Here is a 20,283-nt window from a genome sequence, read left to right on the forward strand (position 1 = left end):
GAACCTTTGCAGGAAATGGGGTGTGAATCTCACTGGGATTGTTCCCAATTCCTTCAAAGTTCAAGGTGTCCAGGAACATTGAAAGGAGCATTTTTAACTTTGTTAGCTTTGCACTCTTTAACAATATCAAAAAGAGAAATGCCTGGGATTGGTGTTTTCCACATTGGCAGAAGCAGCAGAATGAACCAGATTCCTTGTTCCAAATCATTATACTGCCAGGAATGAGCCACCTATTTCCTGTCTCCCTTGTGTCTGATTTTAGCCTGTGAGCTTTATTTGTGGTAAAATGGAAGAGCTTCAGGGAGGGAGGCAGCGTTGTGGCCCACAGCATGTTCTATAAAAGTCTTTTCCATTGGCAAATAATTATGCACAAAACGTTCATCCAGAATGTAGATGGGATTCAGATCAGACTTCCTTCGATACAGGGAACTCTACTCTAGAAGAAGAGCAAGTTGGAACATTGTTCCAGTTGGGTCAGTATAATTATCTAGTTACCTGAAACATTCTCCATTTGAGTTGCTTGATCTATTAAAGGATCCCATTAAGACATACATTAAAACAAAAAAAAGCTTTGATAAAGACGTACACTTCACAAAGCCAAAGCTGTAACTAATAGTTGTGAGATTTTTTTTCTGGGTCCTTTCTTTCTATAAAAAAATTTGCAGTGAAAGTTTCCACTGGATTGCGTTATTTAACATTCTTAAAACGGTTCCATATGGTGTATTGAATCCTTTTATGTAGCTGAGACTAAATTTAAACACTACAATCAGGATTAATATTTTGAACCTTTTTATCTTCAGACATTTTGCAGTGCCTTATTTGTGGAACTGAGAAAAAGCTTGTGCATTACCTTGAAATGTTGTCATTCAAATAAACCCACTCTTCTTTAAAGCAGGACAGTCCTTTAAAGACTGACCAAGTTAACCATTGGCAAAAATAATAACATTTGCAATTTTATAATCACATTCGTGAGATTAGGGGAAGAATACGTGTCCTCCGTGCACTGCGTTGTTTTCTGATCAAGCTCCGTTGAACCACAAGGAATGTAAAGTCCATGTAAAGTTTGTGTGCTGGTGATCAACTCACAAATAAATGACCTTATCTCTGTTCCAGTGTACGAAAGCTATCCAGTATACTTGGAATTTCTGTAGACAATGGTAAGATTTGATCTGCTACACAACTAGTTTGCCTGTTCTTATGATTTTAGTGTGCTTTGAAGTATTTCACCCAAACATCAGCCTCATGATTAATTACACCAGCATGCAAAGTTTGAGGTTAGGGAAGTAGTTGGAAGTATTGAAGTGTGTTTGGGGGGGGGAGGGGAGGGGTGTAGGTGAAGAGAGAGACTAAATTGTTTAAATTGGAATTAAATTGTTTAAGATTCAAATTAGTTCAATAGATAATTTGTTTACTCAGCAGCCCTTTTCTAGTAACATCAATTGTTCTATAATTATATTGGCCTAGGGGACGTGGTGTCCCAGTTATGTCTATTTATTTCCTGAAGCCTGTGATTCGTGCTGGAGTTTCATGGTTTCTGTCAGTCTTCACCAAATTGCCAATTGTTTATGTGTGAGCCAGGAGAATGAGTGTTTGTGGGATATTTGACCTCAGAGAGCGTTGACGCCAAGCTTCATCCTGTTCTTCCACCTGACCACGTACTCATTGTCATCCTGACTCGATGGGCAGTTAATGATCAGGAGTGGAGATCCTGACTGCTGTTCTCTCCCCACCATTCCTCGTCTCCCACCACATCCCAAACTGAATGCTCTGGGCTGTGTTATGCCCCCTCCTCGCCCCCTCCCTTCCCCCCCCCCCAAAGTAGGTTAGAGGTAAGGGTATAAAATAGATTAGAGATGAGGGCAGATAACAGGGTAGGAGTAGGACTCACTCTGAATTTTTTTTCAAAGGATGGGATCCCACCAAAATATTGAGCATCAGTGGACCTGTCCACATCCCATCAACAACTTTTATATAGCGGCCTTCACATAGGATAACGGCTCAGCACTTAACAAGGATGGCGTTGACCCTGAGCAAGGGAGAACAGGGGGGGAGAAGTAACCATAAGCACAGTAGAAGAGATGGGTCTTTAGGTGGATTTAAAGGCAGATCAAGAGGTGGCAAGATAGAAAAGTATCAAGGAAAGAAACCAAGTTGCCTTTTTAACATCCTATATCAAAACATCTCAGAACGCTTTACTATTAATCTCAAGCATAGCGCCTGTTTTTAATAGGTCAATGTCGCATTCATTTTATTCACAGCAAGATCCCAAGAACAGCCATAATTAATTTATCTGGAGAAGTGTTGCCCAGGACAGTGCAGTAATAACACTGCTCTTTCAGTGTACCCTTACGGTTCTCACACAAACTAACACTTAAATTTGTACCAGGAACAAAAATGTCCATTGCAGAAATTTCCTGTTTTCCTAAGCAAACCTCAGCTCGATTCAGTGGTTGTTCCAAAATAAAAGCTGCCCTTAAGCCGCCTGTTGCCAGTTATAGAAAAGCATAAGGAAACAACACAAATCAGTGGAATGGACAAGTTATAACAACAATATAATAATCCTTGCATTTGATATAGCGCCTTGTCACATCTTCGACGTTTCAAAGTATTTCACAGAATATACTGTAAAGTGAATTGATTGTATATTTTGTGGACAAAGCGCGGCAGTCAATTGCGCTTAGCAGTGTCCCACAAACAGTCGTGGATTGAAGTGACCAAATTATTATTACTGTTTTTGAAGGAAGTTGTATAAGATGGAGGGGTTCACCTGATGCACACGGTTTTCAGTGTTTTTCAGTTGCATTTTTAACATCTTATATCAAATCATCTCAGAACGCTTTAGTATTAATCCCAAGCGTAGTGCCTGTTTTTAATAGGTCAATGTCGCATTCATTTTATTCACAGCAAGATCCCAAGAACAGCCATGATTAATTTATCTGGAGAAGTCTCGTCCAGGACAGTGCAGTAATAACACTGCTCCGCTCCCCGATTACCCCAGTCAGACTGCATTGGCTGCCTGTCCCAGGGAGGATCAACTTCATGATCCTCACCCTTGTCTTCAAATCCCTCCACTCCTCTGCCCCCCTACCTCTCTGACCTCTCTCCTCACAACAGTGCCCGTTGCCTTCGCTCCACCGGGTCTGGCCTCCTCCTTGTCCCCCGAATCCTTCGCTCCACCATCAGCGGCCGTGCCTTCAGCCACTCAGCCCCATACTCTGGAACTCCCTTCCTCACTCCCTTTGCCTCACCCCCTCTCTTCCTATTTTCAGGTCTCGGCTGAAGACCTTTCTTTTCGACCGCGTCTTTGGTCACCTTCCTCCCCCTTCCACTGGCTCAGCCCCAGGATCCGTTACTGTGAAGCGCTCTGAGATGCCGTCCGACGTGGAGGGCGCTATATAAATATATATATAAATCCAAATTGTTGCTGTTTTAAAGTGATCTTTTTGTTCCCTATTTATAGAATTAATTCTGAAGCATACAGTGAATAACATAATTCAGAGTAAGAAAAATCTTTGTAAGATGTCTCTAATTGTTGTTACTTACAGATCACATCAGCAATAAAATTAGCAAATATCTGTCCACATTGCATCTTTCTCCACAGTTACACCCAGAACTGCATGCACAACCTAATATAACATACTACAGCTCACTAGGAATTAATGGCTTAATACTTTTGTTTAAAGGTGCAGAGTGTTTTGATCTATCAGTAAGTTGAAATTAAACAGGATCAGTGGTATTGAACATTGTATGTAACAGTGGTTGATTTTATTCTTCTTCAGGCTATGGTCATTCTGATGCTGATGTTCTTCACCAGTCCTTGCTGGAAGCAAACATTGCGACAGAAGTGTGCCTAACTGTTCTGGACATAATGGCTTTATTCACACAGGTTTTTAAGGTATGGTGGTGATAATAATCCTTATATTTGATACGGCACCTTTCATGTCAGGAGGTTGTCTTGCAGAATGTACTATAAAATGCAGTAACTTTGTTTTGTGGATGAACATGATTGTTTAGTATATATGACTGACTTAGTGTGTTTATGTAAAATGATCTTTTTTCACCCTCAAATTCTTTGCACAATATGTTCCTGTTTTAGGAAGTTCCATTCCATATCTGTCTGTCTCACTTATTTCTTAAATCAAGTTAAATAACTCCTTGTTTGAAATGATTAATGGATTGAGCCCCTGTGATGTCAGTTCTTATAGCAGTCTAATCGTAATCCTTACACTTGCTATAAGTGCCTTTCATATCGGAAGGACGTCTCAAAGTGCTTCACAGAATATGCTGTATGGTGGAATGACTGTGTTTCATGGGCAAATTTGATCCTTGATAAATTTAGCATGTCTTTCAATGGCAACTTACGTATCAAAAACTGCTTCATTCTGCCGAAATATGAAAAACAAGAAAAGTCTGCACTCTTCTAATGCAATGGGTTTTCAATGCATGCAGCTGGCTATTTTAATCCTAACAAAAAAAAACTTTACGGAGGTTTTTTGAATCAACCCAAAATACCCTGATGCTGAGGAACATTGTGCTTATGTAAAAAATAGGTGGCATTTGGCCAGTTCATCAGTGGAGTTTCACCTTGAATCTCATAACTGGCTGAAAGAATGAGAGAGTCTATTGGTCATATCACCTTAGACATTGAGAAATGCTTCATGGATTTTGCAATGTTTCAAATTGCAATCAGATTTGCCAGCAATGTTAAATCGTTTTAGGTTGCGTTATCCATCCATATAAAGATAACACTTCATTCCAAGGTATCCTTTACTGGAATTGAAATATAAGTACAGAAATCCTGACAGACCATAACATGAACAGTAAATGCTCCTTCAGAAATATCATGCAATACAATGTTTTTTTTGCAATAATCACCATGAATCGGGTGGTGTTGGAAATATCAAAGAACAAAGTCTTAAGAAAGAAAACAGAGAGTTTAAATCTAAATGCTTCCAAACATTTTGCTTTTAAAAATTGAAACTGCCAGAAGTTGTGGCCAAAATGAATAGCATCTATGTATTTAAGAGAACTTATAATAATAATAATCCTTGCATTTGATATAGCGCTTTTCACGTCTTCTAGACATCCCAAAGCGCTTCACAGAATATACTGTAAAGTGAATTGACTGTATATTTGGGGGTGAACGCAGCAGCCAAGGTTTCGCCCTCTGCCTGGAATTGAACTCAGGTCTCTCACTTGCAAAGCGAGTGCTCTAACCACTGAGCTACAGGACTCCACGCATACAGGACTTGATGCATACATGAGAGAGAAGGAAATAGAGGGGAATAGGATGGGTGGGGGAGAATGTGGAGTACAGATATGGACTAGGTAGCCTGTAATCTCATGCAATTGTTTCCCAAAAATGTATTTACAAGGATGCAAGGCTGAAATACTTCATTACATTTACAGTAAAATTGCTCTGGTGTAGTCATTGGGGGAGGGGGCATGTTAAATGGCTTGAACCACCTCGGGGATTTTTATGTAATTGAAGAGATAAAAGTACATTTAGTTGAGGTGTTGTTATTACCAGCCTTCCTGGGACTTTAATACAAATGTAGTGGAACAGATTTTATATGCAGCAGAGTCACATTTGCTATCCTTTAACTGTTTTCTAATGCAGTAAAGGAAGAATGTAACCAATGTGGATGGGCAAAAAAAAACACATAGCAATTTTTTAAACAAGTTTTGCATAACTTTACCAGCAGGATACATGAAGGATTGCATTTCACACCAACAGACATTTTTACTAGACAAGTTAATGTCGCAGAGAAAATATGACCTGTTTTGTTACTGTATTCCTCTTTTCCCCCTCCACAATGGAGAATAACAATCAGATTGCCTGACTCCAAACTGCTTGGAAATGGTTAGGGACTAACAAACAACTAAGAGTTTTGTATCTATAGCCCAGAATCTCCACACTTAATGAAAACTATGAAGCTTTGGCATGAAAGGGAGCCCAAAGGAGTATAAAAGCAAGAGTAAATGGCATATAATACAATGCTAATTTTTGCACAGGAAATTTTAGTATCCATTTGTTCTGGATAGATGAGCTAGGAATTAGAGGTAATGTGTGTGAGAGGACATTAAAAGGGAATCTTGTTTGGATGTAGCAGCTGTCAAAGGGCTACCGAGTACAAAGGTGGAGCAACAGATCCATCAACTCCAGAAACCTTTGCTTTGCACTGGTGACACACAGCCAGGGTTGTATGTGTGAAATGAGTAGAGAATTGGGTTTATTTAGAGCATAAAACTCCACCGGAAGAATTAGTACTAACATTGCTTTGAATTGGCCAAATGGTCACTTTATCCGCTGTAAATTCTATGATTCTAATTTTCCTTAATTCTCACTTTTCTTTCCATCAAAGTATCTTTGTGTAAAATAATTTCCTTTCTCTAAATATTTTTTGAACGTCATGTTGCCTGTTTGGCAGCTGGCAAGTCTGTTGCACATAAGGTGGAGGTAATGATTTTTATTGCAAACCTATGTCCACCAAGAACATAAGCAATAAAACTTAAGTGGGAAAATGCCAAGTCTTGGTGTATTTTTTAATTAACAATAAAATGCTACGTGATATGCACATAGTAATTATTCTAATAATTTTTTCAAAGTATTCATACATGATTCTAGCAAGTTATTATGTTCTTTGGGATTATACTGTGTTTGTTAGAAGTTCAATGATCTATCTTTCACTCGGAATTTGATCTCTTGACTTCCTAGGGCCAGCTCCTTGCTGATCACGGACACAATCCACTGATGAAAAAAGTTTTTGATGTCCTTCTTTGCTTCCTCCAAATCAACCAATCAGAAATGGCATTAAAGTACGTGTTTGCTGCTTTGAGGAACCTAGTGTACAAGGTAAGTGAGTTCTTAAAAGCTTATTATCCTGGCTCAGTGGTAGCATTCTTATCTTTAAGTCAGATAGTTGCTGGTTCAAACCCCACATGAGCACTTTGAACTCACTGTCTTGGCTGATACTCCAATGCAGTGCCAGGGATGTACTGCATTGTCATCTTTCAGGATGAGACATTAAACTGATGTCCCATCTGCCTGTTCAGGTGGACATTAAAGATCAATATGGCACTATTTGAAAAGAGAAGGGAGTTTATATTGGTTTCCTGGCCAATAATTTCCCTGTTAACAAAACACAAAATACTGCAGATGCTGGAAATCTGAAACAAAAACAGTAGCTGGGAATACTCAGCAGGTCAAGCAGTATCTATTGAGAAAAGAAAGTGTTTTGATTTATTAACACCTCTTGTCCACTGTTTTGTTGCAATCCCCCTTTTGTTTTGGATCATTAACACCTCTTTAACTCATCATCCCCTGTCCTCTACCCCATTTTCTCCATTGTCTTCCTTGCCCTGCCTCCCGCCTCTCTGTTAGTACTTAAAAACCTCTCCCTTCCAACATGGCTCAGTTCTGTCAAAGGGTCGTGAACCCGAAACGTTGACTCACTTTCCTTTCTCCATAAATGCTGCCTGACCTACAATTTTCCTGTTAAAATTGGTCATTCACTTAGAACCACAACATTTTTATAGCACAGAAGAAGGCCATTCGACCCATTGTTACTGTGCTGGCTCTTTTAAGGGCAGTTCTTTTGGTCCCATTTTCCTGTGCTTTCCCTATATCCCTGTACTCATTTTGGATATTTAATATATAATAATAATAATAATCCTTGCATTTGATGTAGCGCTTTTCACATTGGGAGGACGTCCCAAAGCGCTTCACAGAACACACCGTAAAGTGAATTGACTGTATATTTGTGGGCGAATGCGGCAGCCAATTGCGCACAGCAATGTCCCACAAACAGTCGTAGATTGAAAATGACCAATTTATTATTGTTTTTGGTTTTGGAGGGATTATTTATATTTATCTAGTTTTGTAAGTTAATATGGATTCTCCTTCAAGCACCGCATGGCAGTTTGTGAGGCATTGCTGTGCACAAATTGGATGCCGGGTTCTCCAGCAATATACAGTCACTACATATTACAGTAAATCAGGTGAAGCGGTTTGAGATATCCTCCCGACTTGAAAAGCTATACACTTAAATTCTGGCTAGCCAGATTAGTGTGTGTGTGTGTGGTTGGGGGTGGGGGTAAGATGTGGTGACAAGCTGGAATTTCTCGCTAAGTGTAATTACAATGCCAGTATGAGCATTTACCAACATTTTTCGGTGCCGCAAAATGCCAGCAAATGTTGGTATGGTACAGGCATTGTCATTGCTTGAATCCCATGGGCAGAAGATAGCGAATAAGCTGTCTTCTGCTCACAGGACTCAAACTGAGACAAAGTTGATATCCCTGGCCACAGTGAAGGTCAGCAAGGGGGGTGTTCAGCTTGGTGTGGGCAAGAGCTAGGAGAGTGGGCTGGCGGGAGTCTACATTCAAGCCCGCAGAATATTTTTTTAAAAAAACTGGAGTTGGACCCACTCTGGCTAGGTTGGAATTCTGGATACCCGATGTCTGGTAAGGCGGGGGTTACTGTATGTCAAATGTAAAGATTAAGTTGCAGTGAGCTTGCTGCCATCTTTAAATTTGCAGTTTTTCCACGTAGCACCAGCTCAGCTTCATAAACCTTCTGTTCTCTCAGTTTCCATCCACGTTCTTTGAAGGCAGAGCTGATACGTGTGCTGCACTCTGCTATGAGATTTTGAAGTGCTGCAACTCCAAACTGAGCACAATCAGAAGTGAAGCTTCCACACTTCTTTATTTTTTAATGAGGAACAACTTTGAGTACACAAGAAGACGATCGTTTGTGAGGACTCACTTGCAGGTCAGTGAGTGATATGGTCTGAATCTTAAGAGATGCTGAACTTTGGATGCATTGTCTTTTTAAGGAAATTATAGTTTCATTATGTTAAAGTGTGTGGAACCAGGTGCAGGATCCAAGAATGTGTCAGCATTTTTATTTCCTCTTGCACATCGCAATCGTACTGTTGCTAGTTTAGGAATGCTGCAATTATTAAAGCAATAGATTATATTATTATTGCAATGTTCATTGTCACACTGTGATACTTGAATATGAGATGTGGATGATATGTTCAGCTGCAATGATTTGAAAGTTACCTACTGTTTGCGCACAGCGTTTCTGCTATTTACCTGAAACCCCATGTTGTTTTCCGCTCCCCCAACCTCAACCCAGTATCTCAGTTTGTTTAGTCACATCCAAGATGTATTTTTTTCAAATTGGCCATTTGTATTATCTCCCACTGCAAGTAAAATACAATTAAATCAGGGAAGACAACAGGAACATTCAAATAAAACATGTACAGATAATAAAACAGGTTGAAAAGTATATGAAAATGGTTGTTCTGGATAATAATGGGTCTGAAAATTTCCATTTTTAAACCCTGAATGATACGATTTCTGCAAGTTTGACATAATTGAATCGAATTGAACGAAAATAAGTTTGAGAGATTTCAGTGCACCCAACCCATGGAAAAATGGCCAATTTTGTTTTGAGATATTAATCGCCGCATTGGTTTCTGTAGGTGATCATCGCGGTAAGTCAGCTGATAGCAGATGTGGTTGGGATTGGAGGAACCAGATTCCAGCAGTCACTTGCCATTATAAACAATTGTGCCAACAGTGATAAAGCTGTTAAGGTGAGCTGCTATTTTTGGTATTTTGTTGCTAGATCTAACATTTTCCCATTACTTTCAATATTGGATTAGCCAATCTGATGATCATTTAAGGTAGTTGGAGCTCTAGGCGTCCTCCCAACGTAAAAGGCGCTATACAAATGTAATTTTGTTGTTGTAGAAAACCTTATTGCAAACGTTTGTAAAAACAAATGACTTAGTCTGGCAGTATTTCACTCCATTGGATATAGTTGTGTTCAATGTATGGTTAGAGTGAGGCTTAGTATTTGTGGTCTTACTGTATTGGTGTAATTACAAATAGGTACCTTTATAAGTGTACTGTTTGCCCAACAAAGCTTGAGATGATAGTTATGTATATTTTGCTTTATTACAGTCTACTGGATTTCCTTCTGAGGTTAAAGACTTGACAAAGCGTATTCGCACAGTACTAATGGCTACTGCTCAAATGAAAGAGCATGAAAATGATCCCGAAATGCTGGTGGATCTGCAGTACAGTCTGGCGAAGTCGTATGCTAGTACTCCAGAGCTGAGGAAAACTTGGCTGGACAGTATGGCAAAAATCCATGTCAAAAATGGAGATCTGTCGGAGGTAATTGTGAACACAAGGCGGCCTGAGCAGTGTGGCCTGGGAGCAGCTTTTCAACAGTTTGCATTTCAACAGTTTTTAAAAAGTTTATTGCATGTGCATTTTAAGCAGTTTAGTTCTTAAAAGCCTATTCTGTACTTCTGAACCCAGAAGATTGCAGTCAGTTAGCTAGTTGTTTGATAACAACATAATACAATTGGTTATTGATTTCTTAACCAAGGGCTGCCTTGCTTCAGGTGGTTTTATTTGCCTTTCAAAGTGTCTTCCTATATTCAAAGACTCAGCAGGTTCTAAGTTGGGGATATTGTAGCCCCAAACAGTTGTGAGGGAAATGATGAAAGTGATTTTTCTCCCAAATCTATGCAGTATAGAATCCAGTGTTCTGCTTCAGTAATTGTGCTTCCAGTTCAATATAAAACCAATTTATAAAGTAATAGGACCAAGAGTCAGTCAGCCAGTCTGTTTCACCATTTTATTAAATCACACGTGATCTATTAAGGGCACTTTAGGGATCTTTTCTCCATTTCCCTTGAAACCTTTACTTTTGAAATACATATTTCCCTTTTCAAGTATCTATAGAGCTCTAGTGTTGTCGTCTTGGTGAGCTAGGTTTTGCCTACTCCTCCCCCTCACCCCCCACCCTCTAAACAGAATCACTTTCCGCACCCAAATCTGAGAGCCTACTCATCAAAGGCCGAAATAGACCCGATTCCTCGCTTCATGCCCACTCAAGTCAGGTGTCCGGATCACCTTTGTGACCACAAGCCTGGTGCCAAAGTGTTCAAGATTGATCCACTTTCTTCACTCCTCTTTGTGAGGACCAGTCAAACTCCTGAAATCACTGCCCTCTGCTATTCCTATCCCAGCCAACAGAGGGCTGAAGGCACGGCTTTCCAGGCAATAGCTCCATCCTGCTGAATAAATCATGGGGAACTACATGATCTGACCCTTGAAGGGAGAGCACTGCCAGGTGTTAATTATTATTAACAATAATAATCCTTGCATTTGACATAGTGCCTTATCACGTCTTTGGGAAGGGAAGTGCACAGAATATACCATAAAGTGAATTGACTAATTATTTTGTGGGCAAAACTCGATAAGAACAGATACTAAACTTAATCTTAGCCAGATGGTCAAGAAATGATAATCCTCATGATAGGACTTGGAACATTGTACCGTGGGAGTGGACTGTGGCTTCCTTTGCCCTATCTTAACATTCCTTTTCTTGTCAAAGTCCATGAAAATGTTGTTGCCACCCACTTACGTAGTTGCGTGCTACCATTCCATGTTCAAGCTGCTTCACTCTGAATTCCTGCCCATTGCATTAAGACTATCCAGGTTCTATCCTTCACAAACTTGTTTAAGAACTCAGAGGCCTAAGTCCTGCTCCATGTTTCCCCACTACATCCTTCTTTTCCAAGCCTCACTAACTCCTTATCCTTTAAATCGCTCCATTCCCAGCTTCAACCCAACATCCCAGACCCTTCATCCATTTTCATTGACTCAGACTTGCTGTTATCCCAACATCAGTGACTAAGTGTTTAGCCATCGCACTCCTTATTCCCTGGAACTCTTCACAATCCACTTCAACTTCATACCCCTCTTTGCTTTTAAAAAAACCTGTTTAACAAAATTGAATTTATTGTGCCATTAGATGTATCCCATTTCTTGCTCCAATTGCTCACATTTTGTGATGTTCTTTTATGTGGCTGGCATTATATAAATACAAATTGTTGCCATACAGATTGATGTTTTTCATCGACATTCTGAACTGGCTTGTTTCTTCTGTTAATTAAACAGTGACAGCTCATCCATCAGATGTATTCTGCACTTCCCTTCTGGCTTATTTTGTGGTTTATTAATATGCAAAGGGGGGATCAACATTATAGAGTTTGTATATAATAGATACAGAAACTTGTATTGCTATTCATTTAGTTAATTAATGAAATCTTGGGATCAGCTCTTGTTTAATTGTGCAGCGCACAATTGGGAGCTGCCTGTCTGTTGCTGTCTGATATTTTTCAAAAGTAAAGTAGAAGGTGGGAAATCATGAGAGTAATTTAACTAATGTTCTGCCCTCTGCTCTTCTCCCAATGGAGAAGAAAAACTTGCTTTTTCTTGTACAGGGTTGCTGTTCCAATGAAACCATGTGCCCTGTGATACCGTGCCAAAATAGTCATTTTTATATGATTCTTGACACTGAGCATTGTCATATTCAGCCTTGTGTAGGCAATGCAGCTGAACCAGAACAAGACCTCATTTGACATCTACACACATATTTTTTTGCAGAGGTCTCTGGATAACTAGCAATTGAGAGGGAGGATTCAAACTGATTTGTCTCTTTATTAATAAACCAAGGGCTGTTAAGGTCATTAGAGGTACCCAAGCTGTTCCTGGCTGAAATCAGTTAACTCAGCATAGACCACAATTCCCACTTCCAACATTTGCTTCTCTAAAGCCCACTGTTATCTTTACCAACGGGACCATTAGAAGAGCTATTCACAGATGCTCAGGACAGTATACTGGTAATGCTGTGTTCTGTTTGTTTTCAGGCAGCAATGTGCTATGTTCATGTAGCAGCGCTAGTGGCTGAATATCTCAAAAGAAAAGGTAAGGACCAAATTGGAAGTAATAAAATATCAGAATTGTTTTGTTGAGGATGTCAAAAATCACTCAGCACAGACCAGAATTATTGTGTTAAAACTACATGTTGGCACTGGAATATGTCCAGAGTTCACTATTTTTCAACTCAATCACATATTACAACAACAACTTGCACTTACATAGCACCCTCCACGCAGGGTAGCATCTCAGAGCGTTTAACAGTGGAGGAGCCGGAATCCGAGCCGGTGGGAGTGGGGAGGTGGCTATAAGCATGGTCGAAGAGGAAGGTTTTCAGGCAGGACTTGAAGAAGGGGACAGTGGGGGCAAGGCGGAGGGATTGAGGGAGGGTGTTCCAGAGTTTCAGGGCATAGTGGCTGAAAGCGTGACCTCTGATGGTGGGGCGGAGGGTGTGAGGGACGAGCAGGAGGCCGGTTCCAGTCGAGCAGAGGCGCCGGCCTCAGCTTAAAATAATCATCACATAAAAAGCACATTAAAAAGTTGTACTTGTACCAGGGAAAGTGTCATCTATGGAGCTGAATGAATAAAGGAAACAATGGGATTGAAAAAGCGGTTGGAATAATAGCAGTAGAAATGGTGCCTCACAAAGGAAATAAATGTCTCTGGGTATAAAGTGAGTCCCTCCAAAGAATCCCATTTACATCATGCCAGTCTGTGAGAACTTGTCTCTGAGTCAATCTTGTGTCAGAGTTAAGTTCTCAGAAAATGTCTAACCACCTCATACAATGTTATAGGCTTTAAACTACCAAACTACATTGTGACTTATCTGCAATAATTTTACATTTATATAGCCCCTTTCACATCGGAAGGATGTCTCAATGTTTCACAGAGCTGACTGTTCCTAGAAAAATGGTTTCTGATTTCCTTTCCTACTGTTTTTAAACTTGCTGGTGGTATGCTTCTCAGCACTCTTTGGTTGCTCAATAAAACAAAAACTCAGGTGTGCACAATACTTAGATAGCCAACTGAAACATGAGCCAATGCTAGGAGCTGACCATTTTATATGGGTAACAGCAGCACCAAAGTATGAGTGCAGTAATGGGTGGTCAATGTGATTAATTTGAGTAGATAATGCTGATGTTTTGGAAGAAGCACTGAGGTGTGTTGAGTATGTGGACTATTTGGTAATTTTGCAAATAAATTGTAGAGCTCTATCTTTAAAATTCCATATCTTAGAACATAGCACTAATTAATCATAAACTAGTAAAACATATGAACCTTTCTAATTTCATCTACTGTTGCATAATTTTGTCCATTTGGCCTTTGCACTGCTTTTTCTGACCCTACAATTAGGGTTAGGTCATTTTACTGATAGTGTTTAATGAGTACAAAGGACATTCATGTAGTAAAATTTGCATCATAGAACAAGTCGTGTTGGTGCATTAAACTGGTGCCTAAGTACTAAAAACTGCTAAAGTACAAGAAAGCCATGTGTTATGGATCTGGAATCTTGGACAGCACAGTTTGCACTTTGTTTAGGTTTTGTTCATTAGGTACCTCTGGGTACCCAAGTTGGTAATTCTTTCTCAAATAGCAATGGTCACGTAGATGTAGGAAAAAGTTGAGCAACTTTCAACTAATATTACTTCCTTGGAGAATGGGAATATGCTGTAAATTGCCGAAATTATCTTGGTGACTAATAGTTTTGATGAGGGGAATGGTTGCATTATTATTTGTTGAAAATAAAACCCCTTATTTTGTCAGCTAAAAATATGCTCACTTCTATACTAACAGCCTGATGCTGGACAAGCAGCACAGTACATCAAGCTAATGCACTTGCTTTTACCTCCTCTGAACTCGTTTAATTTTAAACAGGAAGGCTATTTTCTTTCTGTCATCAGCCCAGATCTGAATATTGGACACAATCTGCTCAAAAATGAATAAACCTTATTCCTGTTCATAAGTCTATGTATTTGTCCCTTTGGGGTCCCATACCTGTTTGCATTCACAGAATTTAATAAGCTTCTTTATACATCTTAAGATTATACACATGGTGGACCAAGAAAACAGTTGATAAACTCAAGCATTCTATGGTTCTAAGCTTCTGCAAGATTAGAACCATAGAAATTTACAGCACAGGAAAAGGGCGTTTGGTCAATCATGTCTGTGCTGGCTCTTTGAAAGAGCAATTAATTCAGTTTGTTCACCTGCCTAACAAGGTTCAAATGTGTATCAGCTTGGGTCAGTGGTAGCACTCAAGTCAGAAAGTTGTGGACTGAAGTCCCACTTCGGCACTTGGAATCATATTGTCTAAGGTGACACTCCAATGCATTGCCAGCGGGAGGGGTGGGGAGGTGCATTGTTCGTGGTGCCGTCCTTTGGATAAGACGTTAAATTGTCTGTCTGTTTAGGGATAATATTCAAAAAGAGAAGGGTGTTTACTGGCCAACAATCCCCCAAATAAAATTGACGCCGTGGCTGTTCGTAGGACATTGCTTTCACAAACTAGCTGCTGTGTTTCACCCACAAAATGCAGTAAATCCATTTTACACTTTGAAGTACTTTGAGACTTTTCAACGATGTGCTGAGACTGCAATATCAAATGCAAGTATTGTTATTAAATTATTCAAATCTCTGTCTAGTGTCCTTACCCAAAGCAGGCTCTGTACTCCCATCAAGCCAGTTCTTGCCAGGCTCCACTGTCTCTCCTTTGCAGAATTGCAGAATGGATTGATTTTATTTAGAGATTCTCACTTTCAAATCTTTTCAAGTCATGACACCTCCCTACCTCACCGATCTGCTCATACCTCACTCCTCTACCCAGTGTCTTATGCTCAGCTGGCACAGGTCTAGTACACATCCATCGTCACTCCGCTCCACAAGTGGCAGCCGTGCTTTCAGCCACTATGTCCCGAATCTCTGGAACTCCTTAACTCAATCCCTCCATGTTGCCCCCTCTTTGGCCATCTTCAAATCATGCCTCAACCATGCCTTTGGTCATCCCCTCCCCCACTTTCCAGCTCGTCATCAGTCCATGTCGCTGTTAAGTGCTCAGTGACTACCCACGTAAAGGGAGTTGTATAAATACAAGTTGCTGTTATTGCCTTTCTCTGCTGGAAATTACTCCTTTTTAGATATTTAATTAATTCCTCTTGAAAGTTAATTGGACAGATTGTAACGGAACAATAAAGTGATTCATGGTCTATGTACTAAGAATTCAAATAGTTTCAATCAGCTGTACAAGGCACTTGGCTTGCACCATTATTATTATCTATTATCTTTCACCAAGCAATGTCACATCACATGACTTAGAAATACACATGTTAATTTGGTGCAGTTGACTCTTCAGCTTAGGGCAAGGATGGAATCATATCAGTATCATATAATATGTGAATCTAAATACAGCATCTGACTCATGCCATAACTGACCTGAGGTTCTACTTCAAATCATCAGTCTCTTCCCTATCTTTGAGAATGTGCGAGTTACAGACTTGTGAAACATAATCAGTTGGATAAAGTCCATATTGTCTTTCCAAATACCTGTTTTTTTTTTCTCTTCCTACTTCACATGACCTGCCCTCTAATATAAAGCCGTTAAAGGCTATGAGACACTACTTGCATCAAAGCACTATATAAATACTTTTTTGTTTGTGGAACACTTGCTATTGCAAATTGATGCCACTTTTGCCTACAAAATACACAATCATTACACTTTATAAGTAAATCCAATACATCACTTTGAAATGTCCTCCCAACATAAAAAGTCCTATGTCAACTGCACAAATTGTTATCAGGATTTTAGAAATGGAAAGAAGAGAAAAGGAGATTGTGGAAATCTCTGCCAAACCATTGTTGAAGCAGAGTCCATAAATTTATTAAAAATAAATTTGAAAGTGGAATATCAAAGAGTATGGGCTGGGAACAGATTAGAAAGCTCATATGGAGAAAAACATCAGCAGAGAGATTGAGAATATATTAGACAAAGTATAGGTGGCCTGTCTCGATGCTGTATCAGTATATGATTCTGTGATTGAGAGGAAAAGATGACGTTAAGTATTTAGAATAAGTCCAGTGCTTCAGCAAGAGGAAAATAAATATTTTTTACCAAGCCTTTCTCCTAACTGTGCAGTTAACTGATTTCAGCTGCCTGCTCCAAGTCCCCCACCCTGCCAGTGGTCGAGCCTTTAACCCTTCTTCACCCACCCTGTGGATAGTAAGAACCTCCACCTTGCCCCTTTCTTGTCTCCTTCCCAGGCCCATCTCAAGACCTTCCTCTTCAACCACGCCTTTGATCATCTTCCACCCCTCTTGAACCCAACCTGCAGCTCGGGTGCAAAGACTGTCCAGCATCTTGGGACTTCCTCCCGATATGAAAGGCGTTATATAAATTTAATTTTGTTGTTGTTGATGTGCATTATTATCTGATTTTTTTTCATTGGCCAATTGATCAATTAAAATAATCTAGAAAATGCTGAGGTATGGGTATCGTGTGCAAACACACGCTTCTGTTATTTTTTCCAGCCATATTTAAACAAGGTTGCACAGCTTTTAAGGTGATCACACCTAATATAGACGAAGAAGCTGCCATGATGGAAGATGTAGGAATGCAAGATGTTCACTACAATGAGGTGAGTTGATACACTCATTAGATTAACACCTGATGTCAATGATGTGTATTTTCTTCCTGCATTCGGATTTGTCTTTAGCCACTTGTTTTGTTTCACAAACACCCTGAGTGTTTGCCTATCACACACTAATACAAGATCTGTTTGCTGTTTTGATGGCATGTTTATTGCTTAGTTAATCAGTCACCATCATGTTATAAATATCAATGTCCCAAGATACATGAGGTCACATTGATGTAAGAATGGACATTATTATCTGTGGTTCTCCTCTTTGTAAGAATCTCTCAATATATCCTAAATTTCTGGAGTTCAGAAAAAACAAAAGTTTTGCGGTACCTTGTGTTCTTCCATTGTAGTTTCAATAGTTTAGGTGCGTAACAATCTTTATAAAAGCTGCTGTTGATCATTAACAAGTAAAAAAAAATGCAGACTATGCATAAGGTAAATACTCTGTTGAAATGACTTCCTTAAACAACAGCAACATTTGTATAACGCCTTTCATTGTGCGCAAACCAAATTTGCATTATCTGTTTCATATACTTTTTACTTAAATGTTCTATGACTTCAAAGAAAAATCAAGACAGATAGCATTTTTCAACTTAGTTATTCAGAAGTAGACAAAGAAGAGGGAAGCAAAAATTGCACAATGTACTTCATAAGCAGTTCCAAGAGTGATCAGCATAAGCTTACGCTGCAAGTTTATTTATCAATAGTTCCAAAAATGCAATAGCCTCTAATGTGATTGTTTTAACAATCATTTCAAATGAACTGGTTAATTATTAACACGATCAAAGTCCAAACACTTAATAAAGATTCTGCTGCTTATACAGGGGTTTGAAGGACTGAGGTTCTGATGCACACTTCTTTGTGGTTCTGTCCATGATCAGCACTGAGCTGATTTTGGGTGGAGCAGGAGTGCATATTGGGGTTGACACCTCTGACAATGCATTGGAGGGTTAGCATTTACTGAGCTCAGAGCTTCAATGTGGTCTCTGAGGCAGATTGCTACCAACTGAGCCAGGCGGGACACCCTACATTGAAGCTTGTTGTTCAGAAAACTCCCACTCTGTTTCTCTGAAGTTTGGGAAAGGGTTGATTCATGTTTATGTAGTAATATGTAGCTGCTGGCAGATTTGCAAAATTTGCAAGAAACTGTTAAAGGTTATAAGTTTTAAAAAATATTGAGCATCTCCATTCATGTGTTGTGTACTTTCCAGATGTAATGTACTTCTAAATATAACTGTAAAGAACATAAGATTTTGCTGGGCGAAAGAAGATCAAGGTCCAGTTCATCTTCCACCATCCTGGCAGTCTCATACACATGTTGTGTCCCAAACAATATATTGTATCCCAAGATATTATATCCTAACAGAAATCTATCTAATCTGTTCTTGAAAGATTCAACACTTTCTGCTTCCACCATTTCCTTAGGGAGCCTGTTCAATATGTTTACTACTCGCTCATGAAGCAGTGTTTCCGCAGATTTTTTCTGAATTTACCTCCCATCAATCGATTTGCCCCCGCCTTCAATCACAGGCCGTGTCCTCTGGTTCAATTGTTTACTACAAGATAAAACAGGTTATCATGGTCTACATTATCTAGTGTTTAGAGTTCATGTTGTGCAGTAATTGTTGAACAAAAAGCCCTTGTGTCTGGGCCCCTCTAATGCCAGTGTTTAATGAACTTGTAGGATGTGCTGATGGAGCTGTTGGAGCAGTGTGCTGATGGACTCTGGAAGGCTGAACGCTACGAGCCTATTTCTGACGTCTACAAACTGATCATTCCTGTTTATGAGAAAAGACGTGAATTTGAGGTAAATAACTTGAATTCTTTGGGGATCTAGAGTTTCTTGTCCAATAGGATAATCATCCAGGAATTGACATGCATTATTTCAGCTCTAAAACTTCAGCAATCTTCTTACAAGTCACTCCAGCAAAGACGGTCATTTCTGTCCAATGTATTTTTGAGATGCTGAATTACAAGTGGAAACTGAACATCTTTTCTTTTGCAGAAACTCGCCCACCTTTACGAAACACTTCATCAAGCTTATAAAAAAATTGCCGAAGTGATTCTCACAGGAAAGAGGCTTTTAGGCACATACTTTCGAGTCGCATTTTTTGGCCAAGTGAGTTTTCTCTCTTCAAGCTTTATAATACATCAGGCATAACTTTCTACCTTTACGACTAAAATAAATCATCCAGACTGATTCAATTTATTTAAAAGTTAGCACTTAGTATCTGAATCAACATTATTCTACAAAATACACAGTGATTACACTTTATACTAAATGTGGGAAGCACTTTGAGATGTCCCCTCAACACGAAACACTATATTAAGTGCAATAATAATAATGATAATACAATTATATCTAATAAAATCTGATGATGCTGTATTGCTATAGTAAAAAAAATTCTGAAATTTTCTATCAGGTCAACCCAAATATGAACCCAAATAGCTGAAAAATACACCTTGTTATAAAACTTGTGTTTTTCAATCAACAAATGCGTATTTTTTTAAAAGGAAAAACTTATTCATTGACCAAAATGGACAATGAGAGATGAAAGGAAGAAAACAAAGAAGTTGAATGTCTTGGAGACGGGGCGAAAAAGATAGGAAAGATAAATTAAATTATTTGGCAAAGAAAGTGAAACTGGCGTTTTTCTTAAAAAAAAGTACAACAGAAGGTTTAACTTAAACGGTATACCAAGACTCTCAGCTGAGATCTTAACCAAGGTCCTGTCTGCCTATTCTAGTGCATGACAAACTTCCCATGATATATTTCAAATAAAACAGGAAATTTAATCCAAGATCATTTATAGTGACTTAAAAACTTAATAATCATTTGTTTCATTGTTTGTGGAATGATGTTGGTGCAGAATAACAGCTTTATTTACCTGGATAACAGCAG

At 39.2% G+C, this 20,283-nt stretch overlaps 1 protein-coding gene across 1 annotated transcript in view; it reads left to right on the forward strand.

The window, feature by feature from the left end:
• The window catches only part of dock9b (dedicator of cytokinesis 9b), a 148,008-nt gene that overhangs the window by 112,033 nt on the left and 15,692 nt on the right, over positions 1-20,283 (forward strand). The window contains exons 39-47 of the mRNA XM_042334262.1: positions 3,780-3,895; positions 6,719-6,856; positions 8,591-8,773; positions 9,492-9,605; positions 9,976-10,191; positions 12,741-12,798; positions 17,272-17,378; positions 19,066-19,188; positions 19,387-19,500. Of these exons, the coding sequence (XP_042190196.1) occupies positions 3,780-3,895; positions 6,719-6,856; positions 8,591-8,773; positions 9,492-9,605; positions 9,976-10,191; positions 12,741-12,798; positions 17,272-17,378; positions 19,066-19,188; positions 19,387-19,500 (1,169 nt within the window). The remainder of the gene's footprint in view (positions 1-3,779; positions 3,896-6,718; positions 6,857-8,590; positions 8,774-9,491; positions 9,606-9,975; positions 10,192-12,740; positions 12,799-17,271; positions 17,379-19,065; positions 19,189-19,386; positions 19,501-20,283) is intronic.

The sequence above is a fragment of the Callorhinchus milii genome, unplaced genomic scaffold, assembly GCF_018977255.1.
Source record: "Callorhinchus milii isolate IMCB2004 unplaced genomic scaffold, IMCB_Cmil_1.0 Scaffold4, whole genome shotgun sequence".
Lineage (NCBI taxonomy): Eukaryota > Metazoa > Chordata > Chondrichthyes > Chimaeriformes > Callorhinchidae > Callorhinchus > Callorhinchus milii.